We start from the raw sequence: 25355 nt of genomic DNA, 5'->3' as shown, positions 1-25355 counted from the left end.
GTGAATGTACTTAATGCCACTGAATTGCACACTTGGAAATGGTTAAGATGGGGGCCAGCCCTGTGGCCAAGTGGTTAGTTCGCACCCTCCACTTCAGTGGCCCAGGGTTTCGCCAGTTTGGATCCTGGGCACAGACATGGCACTGCTCATCAGGCCATGCTGCGGTGGTGTCCCACATGCCACAACTAGAAGGACCCACAACTAAAATATACAACTATGTACTGGGGGGATTTGGGGAGAAAAGGCAGAAAAAAAAAATTAAAAAAAAAGACACCTGCCTGGGTTAATCTTGGGATGTAGTGATGAGCTGCTTCCAATTATAAATTACTTTGCAAAACTCCAAAGAAAGATTCTTTATTTACTGACCCAAGGGAGGTGATTGCAACATGATTTCATAAAAGACAGTGGCTGGGCCCTAAGCAAGGTTAAAGCAATAGTGAAGCACAACACAATCTCTCGTAGGCAACACACCACGTCATCTTACTTCAGCAACCACACCACACTGGAATTCTGGCTGACATGTTTAGCGTTAGTTTAGTTAGTTCAGTCTTTCAATCCTTTCTGGTGTGCTGTCAAAAACTCTGGTATGTGATTAGTGGTTGTTTTGCGCTGGGAGCAAGGGGACTAAAAGGGTGATGGCTAGAGTTTCTTTTTGATGAAAATGTTCTAAACTGACGTGATAGTTGCACCTACCTGTGAATATATTAAATCCAGTGAACTGAAAATTAAATGGGTAAATTGTATCGTATGTGAATTAAACTTCAAGATGTTAAAAAAAAAGTTAAACCAAAATCTAATCAGTTATAGGAAACAGAAGACAGAGAAACAAGTCTAAAAGAAAGAAATTTCAAAACAGTTGAACCAGAATCTACTTAATTACAGGAAATACAGGAGACAGAGAAACAAGCCTACAAGGAAGCAAACATAAAATCCAAAAGGCAAGAAATAACGTAAGACAACTAATCCAGTTTCCTCAACAAGTCAATGGCATAAAAACAAAGTTAAGTTGGGGGAGGGAGAAACTGCTTTAGTTTTTTTGCTGTTTTTTTAGCTCACGTGATCCATCTGTGGATTTTGTTTGCATCCCAATTTGAATAAACCAACTAAAAAATATATTTATAAGATAATCAAGGAAATTTAACAAGCATTGAATATTAGAAGATAACAAGGAATTACTGTTAATTTTTTAAGTTTGTTAACAGTATTGTGATTAAAGTAAAGTGTCAACGTTTATATTAGTCTTTCTACTTCTGTGTATGTTTGAAGATTCTCTCAATTTAAAAAGTACTATTTCAGAGAAAATACAAGAATAAAAATTGAAGTCAACAAGCTGTGACAACCCTTTGATGGAATTTTATTGCAAAGAAGAGCAAAGAAACACTGGAAGTTGAAGACTGGTGGAAAAGTTGGGCAAAATAGCAGGATTTTTTTAAGTGGGAGAATTAATAACATATCTGTACACTGATGAGAATGATCCAGTAAATAGAGAGGAAAAAAATAATGATACAAAAGAAAGGGGAGAATTACCAAAGTACTGTGCTTGAGTAACTGAGAAGTTGGGATTAGCTAATCCCTCCACTTATTCGATAGTGGTTCGTCCATAGCAACTGATAAACAGGCAGACTATACGGGTACAGAGGATAACAGTGAATACATATGGTGGTAGGAGTGTGTGGAAGTTCTCTTCTGACTGCTTCAATTTACTCAGTGAAATAGGAAGGCAAGTCATGCGAAGAGTGAAAATGGGGAATTAGAGCAATTAGGGGTTTCAGGAAAGAGCAGTAGCCACGAAATAAGTCAACTAAAATAGTGGGAGAATGAATGGACCAGGAAAATATAATGTGTGCCTGGCAATATTAAAGCCTTCATGAGTTAGTGGTCACAAATTTAAAGCCAGACCAGTCAACGGGATTGTGTGTTTTTCTCTAGCCACACTCAGCTGCCCAAGCACAGGCATAAAGTAAGCAAAGAGTTGGATTTAAACAGCACCGAGTTTGTACCAAGGGGTACAACGACATGAGAGGAAGTTAAGGAAGTCAAGGGTATATGGAAGAAAGTAACGATAATGATCAACAAATAATTTAAGTTTCATAAGGAAAGAAAAGAGAACATCAAGGGGTAAGGGACAGGAAAAAGTTACAGGCTCATGGATTCTAGGTCCTGGTGGGATTGAAGGACAGCTGGAGTCAGGCCACCAGAAAAACAGAACAAAAAAGACAAGAGATGGTGGTCAGAATGTAGGAAGCCTAAAACTGAGATTACAGAGGGGTTACAGCTATTCCTAATGACTAAATCAAGGGTATGACTATGGAAATGAAGAGCTGAGGTGCAGTTCAGGGTGCAGGACATCAGTAGAGGAGTTCAGAACACTCAGAAGGGATTATAAGGGTCATCTCCATTTACACTGAAATCAGCCAGAAATCCACATATTCTAAAATTTGTCCAATCAGCATGTTATTGTGATTAAAAGTAAACTCCATATTTTAAAATTTAATAATATAAACATTATAAACATGTCATTACAAGCCAATCAAACTGTTATGCTCTGGCATACCATGTTTGTTTAATAACTGGTACCCTTTCATAGTCAAATGGAAAGTCTTAATATATATATAATATATAACTTAATATATATATAAGTAATATATATTACCGTTTTATTTTTTGACAAATGGCAGTATATTTTTAATTCATATTCCTACTATAACTAATAAATACCAATGTTTTAATCAAAGCTGATTATCCTCATGTCAGCTTCTTTAATAAGAAAACATGTATTTACGTCTCTGATACAGTACCTGGATTAAAGCAGTGATTCAATAATTATACACTCCTTTCTATTAAAGAGCTCAGATATTACTACAAATCCACATAAATATTTAATTTACTTCAGCATCTATTTCTAGAATGGATTTCGAAATTTTCATGTAATGAATCAGCTTGGGTCTGGGAAGTTCTAATAAAATTCCAGAGTTGATAAAATCCTGAACGTAAAGTTTCAAAGGTGACTAGCAAATCAATACTTCTCTAACACCTCCTAACACTCTCCCCTACTCAAATTTCAGGAAAGAGTGAGGGAGGAACAAATAAGGTTATGAGACTAGCAATGGAACCCAATCTACTAGCTCTTATGTTTCCACTATTTTTTCACGGCCGAGTCAGTAATACCAGTTAAGTATCATGTTTTAAATATGTGACTTACTGCGGTATGATGGGATATATTGCCAACAATGTTGAGGTTTTTGAGCAGTTGGGGAGAACCACTGTATTGTCCAGAGATCTGCTTCCTAACTTCAGCGGCCACAGTTCTATAACAAAGAAAGCAAATACATTACTTTTAAAAATAAAACAACATAGTTTAAAATGGAAGGAAGCTAAGTATATTAAAGATTCATTTAAAAGAATAAGAAGGTCTCAGCATATCAAGAAAGTTATAAATTCATAGGATATTTCAGTAAATACTGCTTATAATTACACTAAAACATCTTTATAATGCTGACGTAGGGCACAAGAGTGACAGCCAACCTACATAATGTTTTTTTTGTATATGGCATTTCGGGGAACATACTGTGGCTTATGATAGCACTGGAGGCTACAATAAGATGTATATTAAAACGTATATATTTTAAGGATACAAAATCAATTCCAAAATACTTTACAATCAATGTATGATAAGAATTAGGAGCACAAAAACTTTTTTCCTTTTTAATATTACTAGCTCCTCATTCATGCCCCAGAAAACTATTCCCTATTTTTACTTGAGTAATAAAAAATTACCTTATACTCTGGTATTAATGGTTTTCCATAAGCTGACCATAGGTGCCTTTCCAGCCTTACATATACCTCCCCAAATTCTTGTCAATGAATATAAACTGCTTCCTAGAAACGTTTCTCTCATATCCACAAATTCAAATCTTAACTGGTTTTAAGGGTAAAACACAAATGCCAAGGACTCCACACAAACTTCTTGGCTCACCACAACTAAAAATCATATCACCTTTTTTCAAATTCTTAGAGCATTTGTCATAACCTAATGTGCATTTCCTCCTTCCTAGTTATTTTTTCCACATCTCATGTATGTTCTATATAAACAAAGGCAGCGGTTTCATTCATCCTTGTTTTCCCTAAAATATTTAGCATGTGGCACTCAAAACAGGTTAATGTTTAGCCCAATGAAATATAAGAACTACTGAACTTAAAAACAAATGAAGTAAACCACAAAGACATTACTATAACATAACTTGACAGATAAGTCTTTATTTGAATCAGGATTAGAGTTTAGAAGTTCCACCATTTCCAGCTGGTTGCTGACCCTTTGGGGGCATAACCGTATTCCAAATTTCTTTTTTTTCCCCTGAAGACTTGCCCTGAGCTAAGATCTGTTGCCAATCTTCCTCTTTTTGCTTGAGGAAGATTCACCCTGAGCTAAAATCTGTGCCAATCTTCCTCTGTTTCGTATGTGGGTCGCCACCACAGCATGGCCACCAATGAGTGGCATAGGTCCACACCCAGGAACCGAATTCAGGCCACTGAAACAGAGAGCACCAAACTTAACCACTTGGCCATGGGGCCAGCCCCTCAAATTTCTTAAATAGCATTTCTATGACAAAAATATTTTAGAAATTCAAATGCCTTTATAGCTCATTAATCTCTATACTCCTTAGATTCCATAAAACCACAAGCCAAAATACTCAGTGAGTCCAAAATCCAGTAAGTAAATAACTTCCTCACATTAGTAATATTTTCAAGTAGAAAACGTAACTTAAGAACACAAAATAAAGACCACTATTCATAGATTTGGGACAAGTATTTCCTGATGTCAATATCAACTGGCCACTTCCCTATTTTATAAAACTTGCCTCTGTTCTTTCACTATTTTCCCAAAAATAAACCCTAATTTCTTCCTATCATTCCATTGTACATAAAGTGAGACAGTTCTAATGGCCTGGTTTCTAGGCCAGCTTAATGATACTTTTGTTTTGGGGTGTTCTCAAGCTAATGGTTGAATTCAGAGTCTTGAACATTTTGGTTCCCATTCATATTTCCAACTGAATTTCTAGGCACTCTCATTTTCCAAAAATCATCCAGATTTACAATATAATCTTTTCCCCTCCTTCCTCTCTTCTATACCTCCTTTTTTTCATATTCAATCATTCTACATACATTTATTGAGCATTGTTACGACCCAACCACTCAATTAGAAATTTCTAATACAAAAGTAAGAGTTATTCTTTAAGATTCAAGATACTGAATTAGCTCAACATTTTTTTACGGGTGATCATTTAGATCAAACTTGCGTTTCTTAAAAGGCTAACTCATTACTCATAATTACCAAAACTTGGAAGTAATATTCAAACTGGTACAACCACATGATGGAATATTATTCATCAATAAAAAGTAATGTGCTATCAAGGCAGAAAAGGACATGGAAGAACCTTAAAAGAATATTGCTAAGTAAAAGAAACCAATCTGAAAAAGCTACATACTGTATGATTCCAACTATATTACAGTCTGAAAAAGGCAAACTATGGAGACAATAAAAAGACAGTGGTTGCCAGGGATTGGAGTGGGGAGGAGAAGGAAGGGATGAATAAACAGTGCACAGGGGATTTTTAGGGCATTGAAACCATTCTGTATGATACTATAATGGTGGATACATGTCATTATCCATTTGTCAAAACCCACAGAATGTACAACACAAAGAGTAAACCTAACGTAATCCATGGACTTCAGTTAATAATAATGTATCAATACTGGCTCATCAATTCTAACAAACCTACCACAATAATGCAAGATATTAATAATAGGGGAACCTTGGTGAGGGAGCATATATGGGAACTCTGTACTTTCCACTCATTTCTCTGTAAACCTAAAACTGCTCCCCCAAAAAAGTCTTTTAATTAAAAAAAAAATAAGTAAATAAACAAGGCTAACTCAAAGCAGACAAGGAAGAAGAAAAGAGAGTGAAGAAAACAGAGGTTAGAGATGAAAGCTAGAGAGAGAATGAAATCTTTGAAGGAGAATATAGATTGAAGAGAGAGCAAAGGGCAAACTCTGTAAAGCCTCTAGATGTGAAAAGACAAGCACATTCATTTCAGTTTGGGACTCCCGTTAGGCCTTTTAATGAAGCCTAGATATTGTGAGCATTCATTATTATGTTTAGTTTAAAGGCTTTACAATCTCCTGATTCTTTTCTCAAGACTGAGATGAGAATATGAAAAAGCCTTTAAAAAGAGAGAGAGACACAGAACAAATATCCTCAGTACTATTCAATTCAGTCTACCAACCTCAACACTACCTCTGTGTTTCTGGGGCTAACTCATGAGTAATATGAATCATAAACTGCTGTATTTCATCAAATTCAAGATGTCATTAATTGTTAAGATGTGTCATTACTTGTATAGCTAAGAAAGAAAAACCTTGCCAATTAACCATCACACCATCAATTAATTGGAAGACAAACCCTGATTTCAGAAGATATTAAAAAGTGAAACTCAAAATAAGTGAAATACGATTACTTCAAAAATAAACAATCTTTTAATAACAGAGACATAAAAAATAATCCCCATGTTACAAATATTTGTCTTATTTCTACATGACATAATTTCCCCAAAGATGAAAATCAGTAATAATTTGGAAATAAGAACCATTTCAAAACTGAGCTATAATAGCAATCAATAAAACTGTCTGCAACCCAGACAAAGGATGTATTTACACTGAGACTTTCTTTATGAAAAGATTTCATGGAACGGTGGTGAGGAAATCTCCCCAAATAAAAAACAATATCCTTAACTAAACTATGGTCCAAAGTATACAAGACAGGAAATGTGATGAATAAATATAGCTCCTGATATCAGTTAAAAATCTTTTATCATAGATTAGTTTTTCCAGTAACAGTTTTTCCTACTCCTAGTGATAGCTCATATACTAAAGCAATACACTCAAGTCTTCTTTACTTATAATAAGCTATTAATATTAACTGCAAAGTGGAAAGAGTAGGCCAAAAATTCCAGTTAGTTATGCTCCTAAATTATAAGAGAATATCTTCTTCCTTTCCCAAAAGAACATGATCCAACATTTGACCTAAAATCAGACAAAAACCTGAAGACAGGTCATTCTATAAGTCAAGTCTCTTCAACAAATCAAAGTGATAAATAAATAAATAAAGGCAGTGGGCTAAGTTTTACCACAAAAAAGATAAGACTAAAAAATAAAGTCTATTTAAAAGTGGAAAAAAAGACTTAAGAGATATAACCAAATGCAACATGTTTTTTGTTTTATTTATTTATTTATTTATTTATTTATTTATTTGAGGAAGATTAGCCCTGAGCTAACATCTGTTGCCAATCCTCTTCTTTTTTGCTGAGGGAGACTGGCCCTGAGCTAACATCCATGCCCATCTTCCTCTACTTAATATGTGGGACGCCTGCCACAGCATGGCTTGCCAAGCAGTGCCACGTCTGCACCCGGGATGGCAACCTGCACACCCCAGGCCGCCTAAGCGGAAAATGCGAACCCAACTGTTGCGCAACCAGGCCGGCCCCAACACATGGTTCTTAACTGGATCCCGATTTGAACAAACCAGCTATAAAAGACATTTCTGGGAATAATGAGAAATGTGAACATGGACAAAGTATCACATACTCAAGAATTACTCTTTTTTTTGCAGTGTGTGAAAACAGTATTATAGTAATGAAGGAAAACATCCTTACATTTTAGAGATGCAAATAATGTCTGTAAGTTAGCTTAAAATTCCTCATTTGGGAGCCAGCCCCGTGGACGAGTGGTTAAGTTCGCATGCTCCACTTCTGTGGCCCAGGGTTTCACCAGTTTGGATCCCTGGCGCGGACATGGCACTGTTCGTCAGGCCATGCTGGGGTGGTGTCCCACATAGCACAACCAGAAGCACTCACAACTAGAATATACAGCTGTGTACTGAGGGGCTTTGGGGAGAAAAAGAAGAAAAAAGAAAAGACCGGCAACAGATGTTAGCTCAGGTGCCAATCTTAAAAAGAAAACAGCTCACTTTCAGTTATTATTCATCTGCCTTGGCAGGGGACAGCTAGCAAATTACATATGGAGTACAGACGGGCAAACACCCTCACAAGGTGTGTCACGTCCTCCATAAAGCCTTGCTTGCTTATTTCTGTTCTGTTTCACTCGGATTAGACACTCCTCTGTGCTTTCAAAGCACTCTGTGTTTATTCCTACACATTCAAGGAAATGGAGTTTCCAGGAGGCTAATTCAGATAGGCACAGACTAGCCAGACTGCTTTCTACCGTGGAACAAGAAAAATCTGGCCTTGCTGACACAGAGTTTGCAGCGGTAAGAAAGCCCAATGTCTACAAACATTCTCTTTGATAGAAGCAGATAAACCGCAAAGTAGGTTTTTCTAGAATAGTAGTAATGCAACCCTCAAATACAAAAGTATGGTGGGGAAAAAAGGTACAGCGAAATATGAAGAATTTGGCTTCTCCAGCCTGACACACTCTCACTATTCAGGGGCAACTCTGCAACCTCCTGAGGAATTAGGGAGGACAAGGAAACTTCACTTTCGAATGCAGTATGCTATGCTGTCTCTTATTTTGTACAAATGTCTCAAAGCAGATTAATTTCTGCCATTACAGAAAATCTATATTCTTTAACTGTGTGGTGGCACTTTTCTATTAAGAACTATCTCAACGTGATAACTTAGTCAGAGCATCTATTAAATTGTTTTGAAATCCTTTTACCTATCTCCTTGCAAGGAACTAAGCAATTAAAACTTCATCTTATTTACCTTTGAACCTTCTAGCAGAGTGCCTAATTCCTTCTGGATGCTTAATAAACGTTTACAAAACTGAAGTGAAAAAATGGGACTATGTGGAGAGAAATTCATAGTTCCTGCCCTAAAAAAGTAGTTCAATAAGAATGCTAGAAAGGGGGGCCCAGCCCCGTGGTGTGGTGGTTAAATTTAGTGCACTTGGCTTCAGCAGCCCGGGTTCACAGGTTTGGATCCCGGGCACGGACCTACACCACTCAGTAGCCACGCTGTGGTGGCAATCCACCTATAAAGTAGAGGAAGACTGGCACAGATGTTAGCTCAGGGCAAATCTTCTTCAGCCACAAAGAAAAACAAAACAAAACAAGTATGCCAGAACGGAGCTATTGATGTAAGCTTCTTGAGGGCAGGGACCACAGCTTATTAATCTTTAACTCCTCAATGTCTAAGACAATGGAGAGAGAAAGAGAAGCAGAGACAGGTGCAAGAGTGGAGAGAGAGAAAAGAGGTGAGGAGTAAGAATCAATTTAGAGACAACCTAGTGTGTGAACTTTCCAAATGCCTTTCAGAGTAAACTAATCCGTAAGTATTATTGGCTTCTAACTGATTGGAAAGTAAACCTTTTTATCTATTACTGTCAAATAGATAAATATTTGCTGGGGGAAAAAAACTGAATCCTCAGAAGAGCTGTAAAGGTATAAGCTTTTCTTTAAGAGTCTAGCTGACATCATTATTATCCCACTTGTTAACTAGTAAGGTAAAAAACCACTACTGAAGGGGCTGGCCCCGTGGCCGAGTGGTTAAGTTCGCGCGCTCCGCTGCAGGTGTCCCAGTGTTTCGTTGGTTCGAATCCTGGGCGCGGACATGGCACTGCTCGTCAGACCACGCTGAGGTGGCGTCCCACATACCACAACTAGAAGAACCCACAACGAGAAATATACAACTATGTACTGGGGGGCTTTGGGGAGAAAAAGGAAAAAATAAAATCTTAAAAAAAAAAAAAAAACCACTACTGAAACAAAATGCTCTCCTAGTCTATGTGAAACTCGTTTTTTTTAATCAATTTTTTAATAAGAGATATAACATGTTTACTTATCTCAAAGCAGTCTCTATTATGTCTTCAGCATATCCTCAAAGGCCTAGTTCCAGAACTACTTTCAAGCTCTTCAATGATGTAAGGAAAGTGACTGTGAGAAGAAGAGGAAATAAGATTTTCCAATATGGAGAAAAGATGAGGACAACTTGATAAAGAAAGACACTTTTTTAAAAATTAAATAAAAGGAATAGGTAGATGGCATTAAAAAATTCAAACTTTAGGGGCCTGCCCAATGGCATAGTGATTAAGTTTTTTTTTTTTTTTTTAAGATTTTATTTTTTCCTTTTTCTCCCCAAAGCCCCCCAGTACATAGTTGTGTATTCTTCGTTGTGGGTTCTTCTAGTTGTGGCATGTGGGACGCCGCCTCGGCGTGGTCTGATGAGCAGTGCCATGTCCGCGCCCAGGATTCGAACCAACGAAACACCGGGCCGCCTGCAACGGAGCGCGCGAACTTAACCGCTCGGCCACGGGGCCAGCCCCCATAGTGATTAAGTTTTGCACACTCTGCTTTGGCAGCCTGAGGTTCACAGGTTCGGATCCCAGGCACAGACCTATACACCACACATCAAGCCATGCTGTGGCGGCATCCCACATAGAAAACAGAGGAAGATTGGCACAGATGTTAGCTCAGGGACACTCTTCCTCACCAAAAAAAAAAAAAAAAATCCAAACTTTACCAAGAGGTAAAAAGAAAAGGTACAGCTCTCTACCATCTCCAATCCCCAGTCCTATTCCCCAAATGTAACCACTAATTTCTTAGGTATCCTTCAATAAAAAGATGTGTATATATCAGCATGTATATAAGAAATCCTTATTTTTTAATGTCCATGTAACATCATACGATAACCTTTTCTTGATACCTTATACATTTATATTCTTGACATATTATACACTTAACATTATCTTGGGAATCTTTATCAGCACATAAATTAATAATTATTATAAAAACTCTAGCAATATTTATCAAACACTTACAATGTGCCAGATACTGTGTAAAGCGTTACATTTGTTATACCTCATTTAATCTTCAGAAAAACCCCATGAAGTAGACACTATATTAGGGATCTTGAAATTTCAAAAGGTTAAGGTCACATGACTAATAAGGAATAGCACCCATATCTGAACTTAGAGCCCCCACTCTTTATCTACTGCTCTCCTTTTATCTGCTTTAGAGTCGATGATATGGATAAACTGGAACATATTTAACCAGTCTATATGAGTAGACATTTAGGCTATTTCTAGTTTTTGCAAACATCATCATGGGAATGTAAGCTCCGTGAGAGATTTTTGTCTAAATCAAGAATTATAGGTGATTTTTATTTTCTCTTTTGGGTCTTCTGTATTTCCAAATTTTCTGCAGCATCAGAATATATTATTTTGTATATTATTTTATATCTTTTATATATACATATTTCATATATAAAATATATTATTTTATAATCAGACAAAACAGCTATTTTTAGATAAACTTCAGAAATAAAGTAACTTTTCCAAACTTATGAAAAGTAGAGGCAGGGTTTGAACTCAGCTACATAAAGCTCCTAAGGCCTCTTTCCATGGAAGGAAGTTTCCAAAAGTAAATGATTCTAGCTATAGTTCATATTAATGATTTCTCTATTCTCCAAAACCTAGCCTATGAGGTCAACGACATCCAGCAAAAATGGTATACTAACGTATTACTAGGAAACCTATAACAACTTATCACAACTGTTATGATCTGTTTCCTATCTTTCATGGATGGCTAAATAAAACTCCCATCTGAAGCACTGTTGCTTGTAAGTTAGCTTCCGTTACATTCTTGAGGGATTTAGGTCCAGAATGGACCAGTCACCACCAAAGGCCCAAGAAAACAAAAACACATACAGGCTGATCTGTAAAAGCAAAGTCCTTCTTATTAACACACTTAACACTTAGTATATAGCTCCTTGTAGGGACGATAAAAAAAAAAAAACGTCAGATGACTCACGTATCCCATCTGACACTATTTTGGGATAACATCTAGGTCTAAGATTTGGAAAGCACTGTAATAAAGAGACTTCGATGTCTCTATCACTCTGATCTACAGCATTTCACTGTCTCAATTTCCTCAACTAAAACATGGTGATAATATTGCTCCCTACTTCATGGAACATATTAAATTGTAACAATAGAAAAAAAGAATTCAAAATTTTAGCATTTGGAAAAATTAACACTGATCTGAAATTGGTAACCAAAAAGAAAACTGGAAGGGGAGAAAACCTCTACTGTAAAAAGTCAATGCCCTCAAAAGAAGATAAATTTATCTTCAATTCCACCCTACTTCATAAAAATAAAGGCAGAATCTCCTTACCCACAAACATAGAAATTATATCCCCGTGTAAACTACACCAGTAGTTGCTAAATCCTGTTCATCCTAACTCTTAAATACTTCTCAAATCTTTGTCCCCTCCTTCCCTTTCCTACAGCATCTGCCTACAAATAACATCATACTTAACAGTGAAAGTCTGAACACTTTCCTCCTTAGATTGGGAAGAAAGCAAGGATGTCTGTTCTCACCACTTCTACTCAACACCGTATTGGAGGTATATACTTGTATTTAAATAATTATAGTGATGCTGAATAACTTTAAAATGATAATTTTAAAGAAATCAGTTCTTTTGATGTGACCAGCACTCTCACCCGCCTTCTTATGGTTAGAAACCCCCTCTTTTTGGTAAGGCATTCATTCCTTGAGATTGGGTGGTGGTGACACCATCATAATTTTTCCTCTAAGCCATAGAGAAGGACACGTGACCCAGGACTGGGCAGACTTCTCTACATCCCTGAACACAGTAATGTAACCCAAGCCAGACCAATAATTGAGTTCCTGGGTCTTCTCTGCCAGAAGTAAACTGGTAGGATCTGAGCCTGGGGCTGTCAGCGCTCACTGCAATCATTCAGTGGAAAATCTACCCAAGACATGAAGTAAGAGGTCTGCTGACATCATCTGTATACCTGGACCTGATGTACTCAGTTACATGAGTCAACACTGTTTTGTGTGTGCAAATTAATCTGATTTGAGTTTCTGTCATTTGCAACCAAAAGATTTCCTCTGTAAAAAGCCACTGAAAACGTAGTGAGACATCTAGAGTGGTTGCCAAAGGGATCCAAATACTGCAACCCACAAGTGAAGGGGAGTTAACTCTCTGAGTGCACTGAATTGACTAAAGGAAAAGAGGACGCAGGAGAAAAGCAGGTAGATAAATTTCCTCTTCTTCCAGACTTCCATCTACTGATCTGAGGAACTATTCCCTCTGTCCAAAGATAGCCTGTGTGGCCAAGCAAGCACACCTTCCAAACAATCTCTCTCCAGCACTTTGTGAAGCAGTGGCCAACGAGATGAGGTATCACCTTACACTGTTTCCCATCCTTCTCGGCCTCACTTCCCTTTTCTCTTTTGATGCCCTGGGATTATGCCTCCCAGATAAAGCCTCAACTCTTAATTTTTGTCTCAGTCTCTGTTTTCTAGAGAAACCAGACTTAAAGAGTATCTACAAAAAAACCTACAAAACTATTAGGCTTAATATTAAATAAAATATAGAAAGCTTTCCCTTTGAGATAATAAAAAAAACGAGAGGATGCTCAATATTAATACAATGTTGAATAGAAATGGTAATAATCTGCACAGTAATGCAAGGTAATATTCTGCAGAGCAAGACAAAAAAAAATCAGCTATAAGATTTGGATAGGAAGAAACAAAAATTCATGATTTCCAGATGAAATGTTGTCTACATAGAAAATACAAAGGAATTCACCGATACATTTTTAGAATTAACAAGAGTTTAGCAAGGTATATAGCTGGATACAAAATCATTATACAATAATGCAATAATCTTACAGAGAAAATTATAAAATTTCTTTGTACAATATAAAGACCTACATAAATGGAGAGCTACACCATGATCGTCAATTGCAAATTCAATAACATAAGGATGTCATTTTTCCCCCAAATTGATGTATAGATTCAATGCAATCCCAATCAAATTCTGATAGGATTTGGGGGTTTTTTTGTTTGTTTTTAAACTATTTTTTTCTTTTTTTTTTTGGTCAGGAAGATTGTCCCTGAGCTAACATCTGTGCCAATCTTCCTCTATTTTGTATGTGGGATGCCACCACAGCGTGGCTTGATGAGTGGTGTGTAGGTGCGTGCCTGGGATCTGAACCTGCAAACCCCAGGTCACCGAAGCAGGATGCGCAAACTTAACCTCTACCCCACCAGCCGGCACCTCCTGTTTTAGAGTCTACCAAAAAAAAAATCAAAAGAGCCAGCCTGGTGGTGTGGTGGGTAAGTTTATGTGTTCCGCTTTGGCGGCCCGGGGTTCACAGGTTCAAATCCCGGGCACGGATCTAGCACTGTTTGTCAAACCATGTTGTGGCAGCATCCCACATAAAACAGAGGAAGACTGCCGCAGATGTTAGCTCAGCAACAATCTTGCTCAAGCAAAAGAAGAAGATGATTGGCAACAGATGTTAGCTCAGGGCCAATCTCCCTCACCAAAAAAAAAAAAAAAAAAAAAAAGACTGATAAATCACATTAAAACTGAAAACTTAGTTTTCAAAAGACTCCATAAAAAGGATTAAAACTACATGGTGGGAAAAAATATTTGCAACACAAATAATCAATAAATGACTAACACACTGAATGGATATAAAGTACTCACACAAACCAGTAAGAAAGAATCCAAATGGAAAAAACAAGGGGGAGGGCAAGGACTTAAATCAGCAATTTACAAAAGAGTAAATTCAAACAGTCAATAAACATACAAAACTGGGCTCAATCTCATTAGTAATCAAGAAAATAGAAAGCAAGACTTTTTTTTTTCAGATTGGCACCTGAGCTAACAACTGTTACCAATCTTTTTTTTTCTACTTTTTCTCCCCAAATCCCCCCAGTACATAGTTGTATATTTTAGTTGTAGGTCCCTCTAGTTGTGGCATGTGGTACGCCGCCTCAGCGTGGCCTGATGAGCGGTGCCATGTCCACGCCCAGGATCCCAACAAGCGAAACCCCGGGCCGCTGAAGCCGAGTGCGTGAACTTAAGCACTCCGCCACGGGGCCGGCCCCCAAAGTAAGACTTTACAAGAAGACAGCATCAGGCATCCACCAGATTGGCAAAAATGAAAAAGTTGGCAATACCAAAGGACGGAAACTCTGTAAAGCAACACTGCTGTGGGAGTGTAAATTTCTACAGCTATCTTGGAAAACCGTTTGGCATCACCTAAAAAACTTGTTAACAAATAAAACTGCTATGAAGAGCAATAAAATACCTAAGACTCAACTCCACACCTGAGTATACCCCAGGGAAACTCATGCGCACGTGTACCAGAAAATATGCATAGGAATATTCATAGGAACACTGTTTTTATAGTCAAAAACTGGAAACAACCCAAATGTCCATCTGGTGTAGAACGTAAAATTGGGGTATACTTATACAATGAAATAATAAATACAAAGCAATGAAAATGAATGAACATCATGAAGCTCTCAGATATAATTTTGGGCAAAAGAAAGAAAAGCATACAAACATACTGTATGATTCTCTTCAAATGAATTCAAAAACAGAAAAACTAATATTGCTTTGGGATACGTTCATAGGTGGTAAGAATAAAGAAAAACAAGGAAATAGTTATCCCAAAAGTCAAAAGAGTGGATTGGAGGAGTCTGAAGAAAAGGTAGGATTTAGAAAAGAAGAGGAAGGACAGATCAAAAAGAAAAGACAACAGAATAGTCCTAGAGATGGAAATGAGCAAAGCATTTGCAGGCAGGCAGTGCAAACAGCAGACCAACTGGTCCAAAATGTAAGCTAGAAAATAAATCCCCAGAGGAGGACCAGATTAGAGAGAATTTTAAAATGCAAGCAAGAGTTTGGATTTAACACCATAAGAAATCACTATATATTCTGAACAAAAGAATACCATGATAAAAGCTGTGCTTCCCTTACAACCCATCTGAATTAGAGAAGGGAGAGACTAGATCAGCTACGACCCTGTTGTGGTCATCTAGAAGTGAGGTAATAAAAGATGCTCCAAGGTGGCACGGTTCCATTCACTCAAACACTTATGTGTCCAGTATACACAGATCCCGTGCTAAGCACTGGAGATAAAAAGACCTAGACCAGCCATCAAAGAGCTCTGAAAAGCAATATAAAACAGGAGGGAGGGTTGGGGGGCAGGCATGAGAAATTTTTTTTTAAAGTAGCTCATGAAATCAGTGATGAAGTAAAGAAAAAAGTCAAAGGTTGCTAATCCTCAAGGGTTCTATAATTCAAGTACACATAAGGCACCACAGTAAGCACAGCCATACGGCCCAAGGATTGATGAGGAGGAGAACAAGCAGGAAGTGGTTATGATTATACCACATATATGTGAGAAATGGGACTAGAAAAGAAAAAGGAATGATTGGTTGGCAGCTAGAAATGCCAGAAGGTTCAATGGTTCTTTGTTTTATGATGAGAAAGGCACAGTAAGTCTTATGGTTTAAGGGAAACATCCATAAAAAGAAACAAATTGAAGATGCTAGAAAGGAAGGGGAAAATTTTGAGATCAAGGTTCTGAGGGAGGTGGCAAGGTATGGGATTCAAAGAACAATAAAACAGGTAAGCTTTAGGGACAAGATACCTTTCAGGCTCAAGAGAAAGATAGTTAATGACATATTGGGGCAGTAGTATGCTGTGGTTAAAATGAAGGACTCATGTTAGATGGTCTCAAACTTTTCAGTAAAAGATGAGGTAGGGAAACAAAGATGGTAAATTCGAGAAATGACATGGAGCAAACCTCAATTCAAGTGAGAATACATTAATTAATAAAAAGTCACCTCTGGACTGTTCTAGTCTCCCAAAAGGTCGGGGAGTTGTATGTGTCCAAAGTGATGAACCAGGCAGCAGTGAAGTAGTTGATACTATGTGGAAAGGATTTACTTTGGTCAAGAGTGAGATAATGAACAGAACAAAGTAGATTTCAGTAGATTCAAAGGCTGGGCCTTTCCAGCTAGAGTTATGAACAGATTCAAGACTAAAAACAACAGAGGTTATAAATAAGCCTATATTCAGGAAATTCTACTCATGTAAGATTTTCCTCAGAAATAAAGACCTGATGGAAGTCTTTCATTAAATTCTGCTTCTTAGGCAGCAAAATGATACCCAGTTAACAAAGGAAAGACTAAGAAGGCAAGGGTAACTTTTGGGATGCTAACAGTGGTACTGTTAGAATATCTGGAACTACCACAGAAGATATTCTGCAAAAAGAAATATAGCTGAATAAAAAAGAGCATAAGATCTGAAATCAGAGGACTAGTGTTTGAGTCCCAATTTAGACAAATAATCTCATACTCTCTAGGCCTCAATGCCTCATCTGGATTACGGGAATGATAATTCTAGTAATAGAGCTGGCCCTGATGGCCTAGCGGTTAAAGTTCGGTGCACTCCGCTTTGGTGGCCTGGGTTCGCTTCATGACTTATCTGTCAGTAGCCATGCTGTGGTGGCAGCTCACATAGAAGGACTTACAACTAAAATACACAAATATGTACTGGGGCTTTGGGGAGGGAAAAAAACAAATAATAAATAATAAGAATAGTAAATAATAGAATAATAATAGCAGCAGCTAATATTTTTTGAATGCTTGTTATATTTCAGGCACGGTTCTAAGTCTTTTACATGTATTAACTAATTTAATCCTCACATTAACGCTATGAAGGTTTTTATCCCCGTTTTACTGATGAGGAAACCAAGATAGAGAGATTAGATCAACTGCCCAGAATTACACGGCTATTATATGATATAGGCAGAATTTCAACCTGTGCAATGTGACCTGGAGTCTGTCTTCTTTACTATGTTCTTCTGTTTCTCTGGGTTATGAAGATGAGAATATAGTAAAAAGTGCTTTAAGTATAAACAAATATTCATCATTATTGATGAATATCAAGTGACAGGACAAAATAACCCAAACAAAATCCTAGATCATTAATCTACAGTCAACATTCCATAAATTGTACCTATTATATGCTAAGGGGTACTTATAAAGGTTAATAACGCACGTGCCTTGTCCTCAAAAAGTAGGGAGACTAGACAAGAGGCAATACTTGATACGGACAAAATAAACATGCTGCTGTTCCAGGATGAGCTAAGATAAGTAGTACAATCAGTGATACAAAATAAAGAGCTTTGAGAAATAAATCATCAAATGACAGTCTCAAAAAATAACAGCACTAAATACAAAGGGTTAGATAATAACTGAGCCAGAACAGATCAGTTTAATTCTTTTTAAAGTTAAGGTTTCTGATCATAAAGCTTTTAAAAAAAATAAAGTTTTAAATAGCAATAGGTTTTTCACAGAGCAACAAATTTCATATATGCACATGATAAAAAGGATTATCACTTCCCAGAGAAGGTCCTAAGCCACATTATAAACACTATAATAAAAAAACAGTTGATACTTACTGGGCACTTATTATGTAAAAAACACTGTTCCAAGCACTTTACAGGTACTGATTTCCTTAATCCTCACAACCACCCTATAAGGTAGACCCTACTGACATCCCCACTTTATAGACAGGAAGCCAGGCAGAAGTGAGGTGAGGTGGGTCTCCTCAGCGAGGGGCAGCGCTAGGACGTCAAGCCCAGGCAGCTTGTCTCCAGTTGGTACTACACTTCCTCAAGGAGGAAATTGAGAAGCAGAACAAGAATTTATTCAGAAGTGTTGCTCAGCCATATTTGGTAACAAGGGGGAAAGCACCTTCCATTCACAAAAAGCAGACAACACTTCATCATCTACAGCGGTTCTGTCCTTGGTCTTCCCTCCAAACTAAGTCTGCACGTTCCTCCTGGACTATCTCATCCACTTCTCTGGTTTCCACAATTCGGCTTGCTGCCGACTCGCAAATCCTCATCTCTAGCCCTGTCTCTGTCTGCACCCCACACCTGCACCAACAACCTAACAGGCATTTCTGTGAAGCTCCGCGAGCACCTCAAAAGCGGCAGGTCCAAACTGCACCAGCATCTCCAGCCCGCCTCAGTCCCACCCGCAGACCCCGTCTCCTTCTGCACCCCCTCACCTCCGAGACTGCCTCCAGCACCACAGGGGGCCCAGGTCACAAAACTGGGGACCAGCCCAGACTGCCCGTCCTCCTGGCCTTCCATATCCAATCAGCTACCAATCGTCGCCTCCCAGGGTCTCCGAGTCCAGCGCCTTACTTAATTTTACAATTTTACAAAGCCACGCTCACTTGAAGGTTGCGTGGGCTTGCAAACTGGTTATCTTTTTGCAAACTGATTATCTCTTGGGGGGGTGTCTGTCCTATCTCTCGAGGACACACTCCACGAATGGAGAGCAGACACTGCACCGTTCACAGCTCGCCGTCGCGACACTGCTGTGACACCCATCTTCCAGGCGAGGAACCCAAAACTTAGGAGCCGCTGAGAAGGCCGAGCACGCGCCGCGCCGCCTCCCAAGGAGACGACGAAACGCGTGTCTCAGAGCGCGAATGAAGAAAAAATAAGCACAAAGCTAAAATTACAGAGATGCTAGCTTTAAATCAAAAATGCGCCAAAACGGAGTTCAACTATGGAAGCCCGGGCAGGTAAGGACGGGCCTGTTCGGTAGATCCCAACATCTCCAAGAACCGTCGGCAAAAGGCCCAGAGCCAGAGAAACACCGTTGTCAAAAAAGGAACACATTTGCCTCCTTTCTGTCTTTTCTTGGCACCTCGTAATTCACAGAAATATGGTCTTTTCAGAGCCAGAAACGTCTCGTGTCTCCTGCAGTCGGAGATCCCACAAAGACGTCCCTCCGCCGCGGGGAGCCCCGCCGGAGCTCAGCCTCCAGACCGGGGTGCGGGGAGGGGCAGGCGGCCCCGGGGACCGCCCCACAGACCCCCTCGGAGCTGGCCCCACAGGCCCTGCCCCACAGCCCCCCGCGCACCGGCCCCACGGAGACGGCCCCACAGCCCCCCTCGGAGCTGGCCCCACAGGCCCTGCCCCACAGCCCCCCGCGGAGCTGGCCCCACAGGCCCTGCCCCACAGCCCCCCGCGCACCGGCCCCACGGAGACGGCCCCACAGCCCCCCGCGCACCGGCCCCACAGGCCCTGCCCCACAGCCCCCCGCGCACCGGCCCCACAGGCCCTGCCCCACAGCCCCCCGCGCACCGGCCCCACAGGCCCTGCCCCACAGCCCCCCGCACACCGGCCCCACAGGCCCTGCCCCACAGGCCCTGCCCCACAGCCCCCCGCGCACCAGCCCCGCGGAGACGGCCCCACAGCCCCGGCCCCAAGCCCCCAGGCACCCGCCCGCTCCGGCCGCACGTCTCCGGGGCGCGGCCGAGGGGCCCGCGCGCTCCTTTTGTGCGGCGGGCGAGGGCGGGTGCCGCGGCCACCGGCCCGGGCGGGGACACAAAGAATGCTGGAGGCGCGGCCCGGCGGCCGACCAGCCCCACGCGCCGCGAGGCGCTGCCGCGGGAGCCTGGGCCGCGCTGAGGCGGGTCCGCGGGCCGAAGGAGAGCCGGCCGGGCCGAGGGAGGGCCGAGGGAGCCGGGTCTGAGGCAGGCGGCCGCCGCCCACCGGGCCGCGGCCCCCGGCGCCCGCGCCGCCACACCCACCCGCCTCGGGCCCGGCCCGCGGCCTGTCCGGCGGCCCGTGGGCCCCGCCGCGCCGCGTCTACCTGCTGATCTTCTGGGCGAAGGCGCGGCGCTCGGCCATGGCTGCTGAGGCGGCGGCGGCGGCGCGTGCTCCGTCCCGCCCGCCGCTCCCTCCCCCGCGGCCGCGGGTCCCGGCCGGCCCGCGCCGCCGTAATGCTCCTGAGAGGCGCGCAGCCAGAAGCCGCGCCCCGCCCGCGCGGCCGCGGGAGCCGGGCCTCGGGACGCGCAGAGAGGCCGCGACCCGCGAGGCCGGAAGCGAGGCGCCGCGCGGGCCCGGCCTTCCCGAGGGGAGGGAGGAGGCGGCCGCCTGCGCGCTCCGAGCGGGGGCGCCCTCGGCTCCGGCCGGGCCTCTCGGAGGACGAGGGCTGCGGCGTCAGCGCTCTTCCCGAGCCTCGCTTCCCCTTTGGGATCCCCTTTTCCGTTTTCCTCGCGAAGCGGGCCGGGCGCTTGTTCCCCGCCACAGGCGGAGGCCTGGACCCCGGCGCCCGTCCCGCCCCGAGTCCGGGCAGAAAGCCCGCGTCGAACGCCGGGGCCCTCTCCGCGGGGGCGCGGGGCGCGTGCCGGGCTCGGCCTGGGGGGCGGGCTGTGCGGGGACGCGCGCGGCGTCTGCCCAGTGCGGGCCACGCGGTGTCCCAGGGACGCGACGGTGGCCGGACGGCGTACTCTCAGGACGCCCGAGTCCGCCGGGAAGAGGAGCCGGCGACTCGGAGAACTGTCCCCGAAGCCCTCCGGGGCCCAGCGTGCTCCGCCCCTGCCGCACCGGGTGACCTTGGGCGAGCCCCTCGGCCTCGACCCTGAGACGGGGGAAACCATTGTCCCCGCGTGAAGGCGTCTTGTGAGGACGCGTGGGGTTAATTCACGTGAGGTCCTCAGAGCGGGGCCTGCACGTGGAGAGCGCCGTGTGCATCAGCGCTGTTGTCACTGTCACTGTTGTTGTCGCAGTCATCCCGCTCCGGAGCGCGTCCTGAGTGTCGATGGTCCCTGAAGCGGTTGTCTGTTCTCGTGCCACCAGCCAGATGTTCGTGCCTGCGTCCCGGCTCCCAAACATCTGTGCGCTACTGTCTTAGGGAGCTGGCCGCGTTCTGCTTTGAATGGTTCTTTGTATGCTCGACGCCCCCGCTGCCAAAGTGTCTGAGAAGATGCTGCATGCGTTGTGCAGCTTGCCGGGCACGTGCAGAGCGGGGAGAGGACGCGCGGCCAAGCTGCGGGCGGGGTGGACAGTGGGGACTACTCCAAGCAAGATTGGTGGCCCCACCCCTAGGATGAGCCTGCACTCACAGTCAAGTCCAGTGTGGGCACATCGCCGTGTCCCACGGGAGTCCAATCTCAGGGAGATGGATGGAGCTCCACAAAGAGAGTGAGAGTAGAATTGTTTTGGCTGACCCCCTGCACGCACATGTGCACGCACGTGCATACACACACACACACACACACACACACACACACACACTCGAGGCTCAATCCGCCATAATTCTAAGGAGCTGATTCCCCCACCCCCAGTTTCAAGAATGAGCATGAGGCCGAGGCCTGGCCAAGCGGAACAGTGCCTTCCCCTGCCTCCTATGACAGGCTCAGGGATAGGCACATGAATCAAGCCAAGACAGATGGGCCCAATCAGAATTGCATTTGCTGAACCAGGGGCCACCACCTAAAGAAGGCCTGCCTGAGCATGAAGCCAGACAGCAGAGAGGAGAGCGAAAAAAGGGAAAAAGACCAACGAACTCCTTATAACATTACTCGAGCCTTGGACTTTGCAGATATGTGAATTAATAATGTGCTGGGGCTTTCTTTTGGTTTTCGGGGTTTTGCTTGTGCTAATTTGAGTTGGGTTTTCTGTCATTAGCAACTGAAAAGCGTCTTACCTGATACTGGCCTTCATCTGGTCAACCATTACTACTGGGCCCTGGAGACACAATGGTAAAGGAGACAATCGTGTTCTCAAAGAGCTTAGCGTCTGGTTGAAGAGACAAGCAAGTAAACAGTATGTTTAGCCCTAAGACAGGAAAAATTCAGGAAGCTGTATATCAGTTCTAGATAACATCAGTTCTCAGCATCAGGGGAAGACTGGGTTATTGCCAGGAAGTTCATTTAATATGAGGTGGTGAAAACTGGGTGGAGTTTGACTCCGTGTGTAGCCCTCTTAAAACTTTGTGGAAAGGCTGCTTCGAACTCTGGGAGCAGAGTGGATTCAGAATCCAAGCTCCCCATGATGGGAAGATAGTGACAAAGAAACTACTTACCAAGGCCAGGACCAATGTGGCAGAGTAGCCTCAAAACAGTGAGTTGAGGGTAAGAAAGCCTCGGGATGGTGTTCTCGTTAGATATACACAGCGTTCTAAAGTCCTTCAAGCAGAAGACTTAAGGTTATGGCAGGAAAAAAAGAAAAAGGGGAGAAGTCGTATTGGTTTCACATTCTAACTTTTATCGTGCTCAAGTTTCCCCCTTTCATAGAGCACTAAGGAGGACCGTGGTTGTGGCAAAGCAAGGTTCTAAGGCCGTAGTACAACAGGCAGATTTTTTGTGTCATGAGTGATCAAGTTCTGGCTTGCAAGCAGAATGTGTTCTCTTGGGGATTTGGGGACCAGAGAAAGTGGTTTCTTTTTTCAGGCTTGGGCTTTTATGGAGCACCACTGGGTTCAAGCAATAAGAGCAACATGGGGTTCCCTCCACTGGAGGGCTCTAGGAAGGCCAAACGAGTGTGGCCCAGAGGAAGGGGGCCCGGTGCAAGCCACTTGGGTTTACCTGAACCCCAAACTGAAGCCTAGGAGTTGAGCACAAAGTCCAAGCTAGGGATGCTTTTGTCTGCCTTGTCCTCTCTCACTCACCCTCTCTTAATACCTAGCAAATGAGCTTTTTGTAAGAGACAATTCAGGGATCCTAAACCTGGCCACACTTCACAACTAAGAGCACCCATGCTTACCCTGTTACAATGCTTACTACAGCATTCCGTCATCGCCTCTTATTCTGTGGACCCCATCAGACTTGATCTCTGGCTCACCATTGTATTTCCAGCATCTGATACACTGCCTGATCCATTATAATCACTCAGTAAATGTTTGTGAGTGAATAAATGCCATCGAATCAAGTATTTTGAGATCCTACCTTAATTTATGTTTCCCCAAAAGCAGAGCTTGAGACAAGGACTTATAAGCAGGTAGTTTATAGGGAAGTAGTCCTAGGAATCTGGAATGAGGGAGGAGAAGGGGGGGTCAGAGGAGAGAAAGCCAGTACAGGGTGCGTTACTGAGGTGTTACCACTGCGGGCAGCGAAGCCCAGTACTGCCCGTGACCCTCTGAAGAACTGTTTATGATGCACCTCCCAATCATCACTCTCAGGCTGAGTATTTAGCTAATGACTTCTAAACCTCTTGGTTGAAGGTTGGCCCTGGGGACATTAACTGCCCCACACTCCATGCTGCAAAAAGCTGAGAGATATCGTAGCTGCTTCAGGTGGGAAGCCGTCTGTGTGCAGAACTGTCCATGCTGGAGCCACAGCTAAAATCAGAGATGAGCTGTGGGGAAGACGTATGAAGCACAGTGGTGTCTATTACCCCTGAAAGTGATACAGAGACTACAATAGCGGTCCTACCAGAATGGAATATATTTTCCCGTCATGCTCCTGCTGCTTTACAGAGCTGGAATAAACCAAAGGGCCAGGTCAAAAACCCCAATAGAAATAGCCTGTGATGCAGACTCAGTCCGCACTTAAAAAAGAAGCCCAGATATGTCTTTCCTGAATGAGCTGTATTTCAAGGTAGTCATATTCCATGAGAGAAAGTTCTTCTTTTAGAAGAATTCGAGCTAACAAATGCCGAAGTAATGCAGACTCTGGTGAAATAATGAATCTAGACCTGCACCATCCATTACAATAACTACTTGCCACATGTGACCATTTAAATTTAAATTAATTAAATAGAGTTACAATTCATTTTTCAGTTGTATTAGGCATATTTCAAGTGTTCAATAGCCACATGTGGTTAGGGGCTACCATATTGGACAGTGTACAGATAGAACATTTCCATCATCATAAGAAGTTCTATTGGACAGCACTGATGCAAAGATTATAGCTGATAAACCATTAAATAAAGAGCCTGTTGGGGAATTTTAAATGGTTGGGTCAGGCCAATAAGAATAAAACCCACTGAGTAATCTTACCATCACATACACACACACACACACACACACACACACACACACACACACGAGTCAACCAGTCACTATATTCCTCCTGATGGGATGAAAGAGGAGATGTTTAGGATATATATAGCACCACCTGTGAAATATTCCTGCCGTAAATTTGAGCCCAAATCTGATCAAGCCTCTAGATCTAATTTTCAGTTTCTAGAAAATATAAGGGATAGGGGAACATGTTAAGCAGCACCCCAGGGCTGCAATTAGCAAAACTGAGACCATGATAAATTCTACAGGACGTAATGACCTGGCTCCTTCAACAAATAAAAGGCAAGGAATTAAAAAAAGATTAAAAATAGAATAAAAGCACAGGCAAAAAAATGTAAGCTGGACATCATCAAAATTAAAAACTTCTGTGCTTCAGAAAACACCATCAAGAAAGAGAAAAAACAAACGAAAGAATGGGAAAAAAATTTCACAAATCATGTATCTGATAAGAAACTTATATCTAGAATATATAAATAACTCTTATGAGTCAATAATAAAAAGAGAGATAAACCAGTTTAAAAATGGGCAAACAATTTGAATAGACATTTCTCCAAAGAAGATAAACAAATGGACAATATACATGTGAAAAGATGCTCAACGTCATTAGCCATCAGAGCAATTCAAGTCAAAACCACAGTGAAATACCAGTTCACACCCACTGGCATAGCTAGAA

The 25355-nt window shown here is 42.2% G+C and overlaps 1 protein-coding gene across 26 annotated transcripts in view; it reads right to left on the bottom strand.

Moving 5' to 3' along the window:
* Window positions 1-20870, bottom strand: part of DOCK7 (dedicator of cytokinesis 7) — a 211200-nt gene extending 190330 nt beyond the window's left edge. For 17 of the 26 annotated variants that reach the window (XR_011439391.1, XR_011439392.1, XR_011439393.1 and 14 more), the window contains exons 1-2: window positions 20528-20712; window positions 3203-3308 (exon numbers count right to left, since the gene is read on the bottom strand). Coding sequence is in view for 15 of the 26 variants with exons in the window: in XM_023642006.2 (XP_023497774.1) it covers window positions 3203-3308; window positions 20528-20565 (144 nt within the window). In the remaining 11 variants the exon portion in view is untranslated. Of the gene's footprint in view, window positions 1-3202; window positions 3309-18926; window positions 19763-20465 lie in introns of those variants that run through there. The other 9 variants (XR_011439396.1, XM_070268987.1, XM_070268988.1 and 6 more) reach the window with 6 other exon arrangements.
* Between the last annotated feature and the right edge of the window lie 4485 nt (window positions 20871-25355).

The sequence above is a fragment of the Equus caballus genome, chromosome 5, assembly GCF_041296265.1.
Source record: "Equus caballus isolate H_3958 breed thoroughbred chromosome 5, TB-T2T, whole genome shotgun sequence".
NCBI lineage: Eukaryota > Metazoa > Chordata > Mammalia > Perissodactyla > Equidae > Equus > Equus caballus.
The sequence above is the reverse complement of the archived record's forward strand: the minus strand, read 5'-3'. Positions and strand labels throughout refer to the sequence as shown.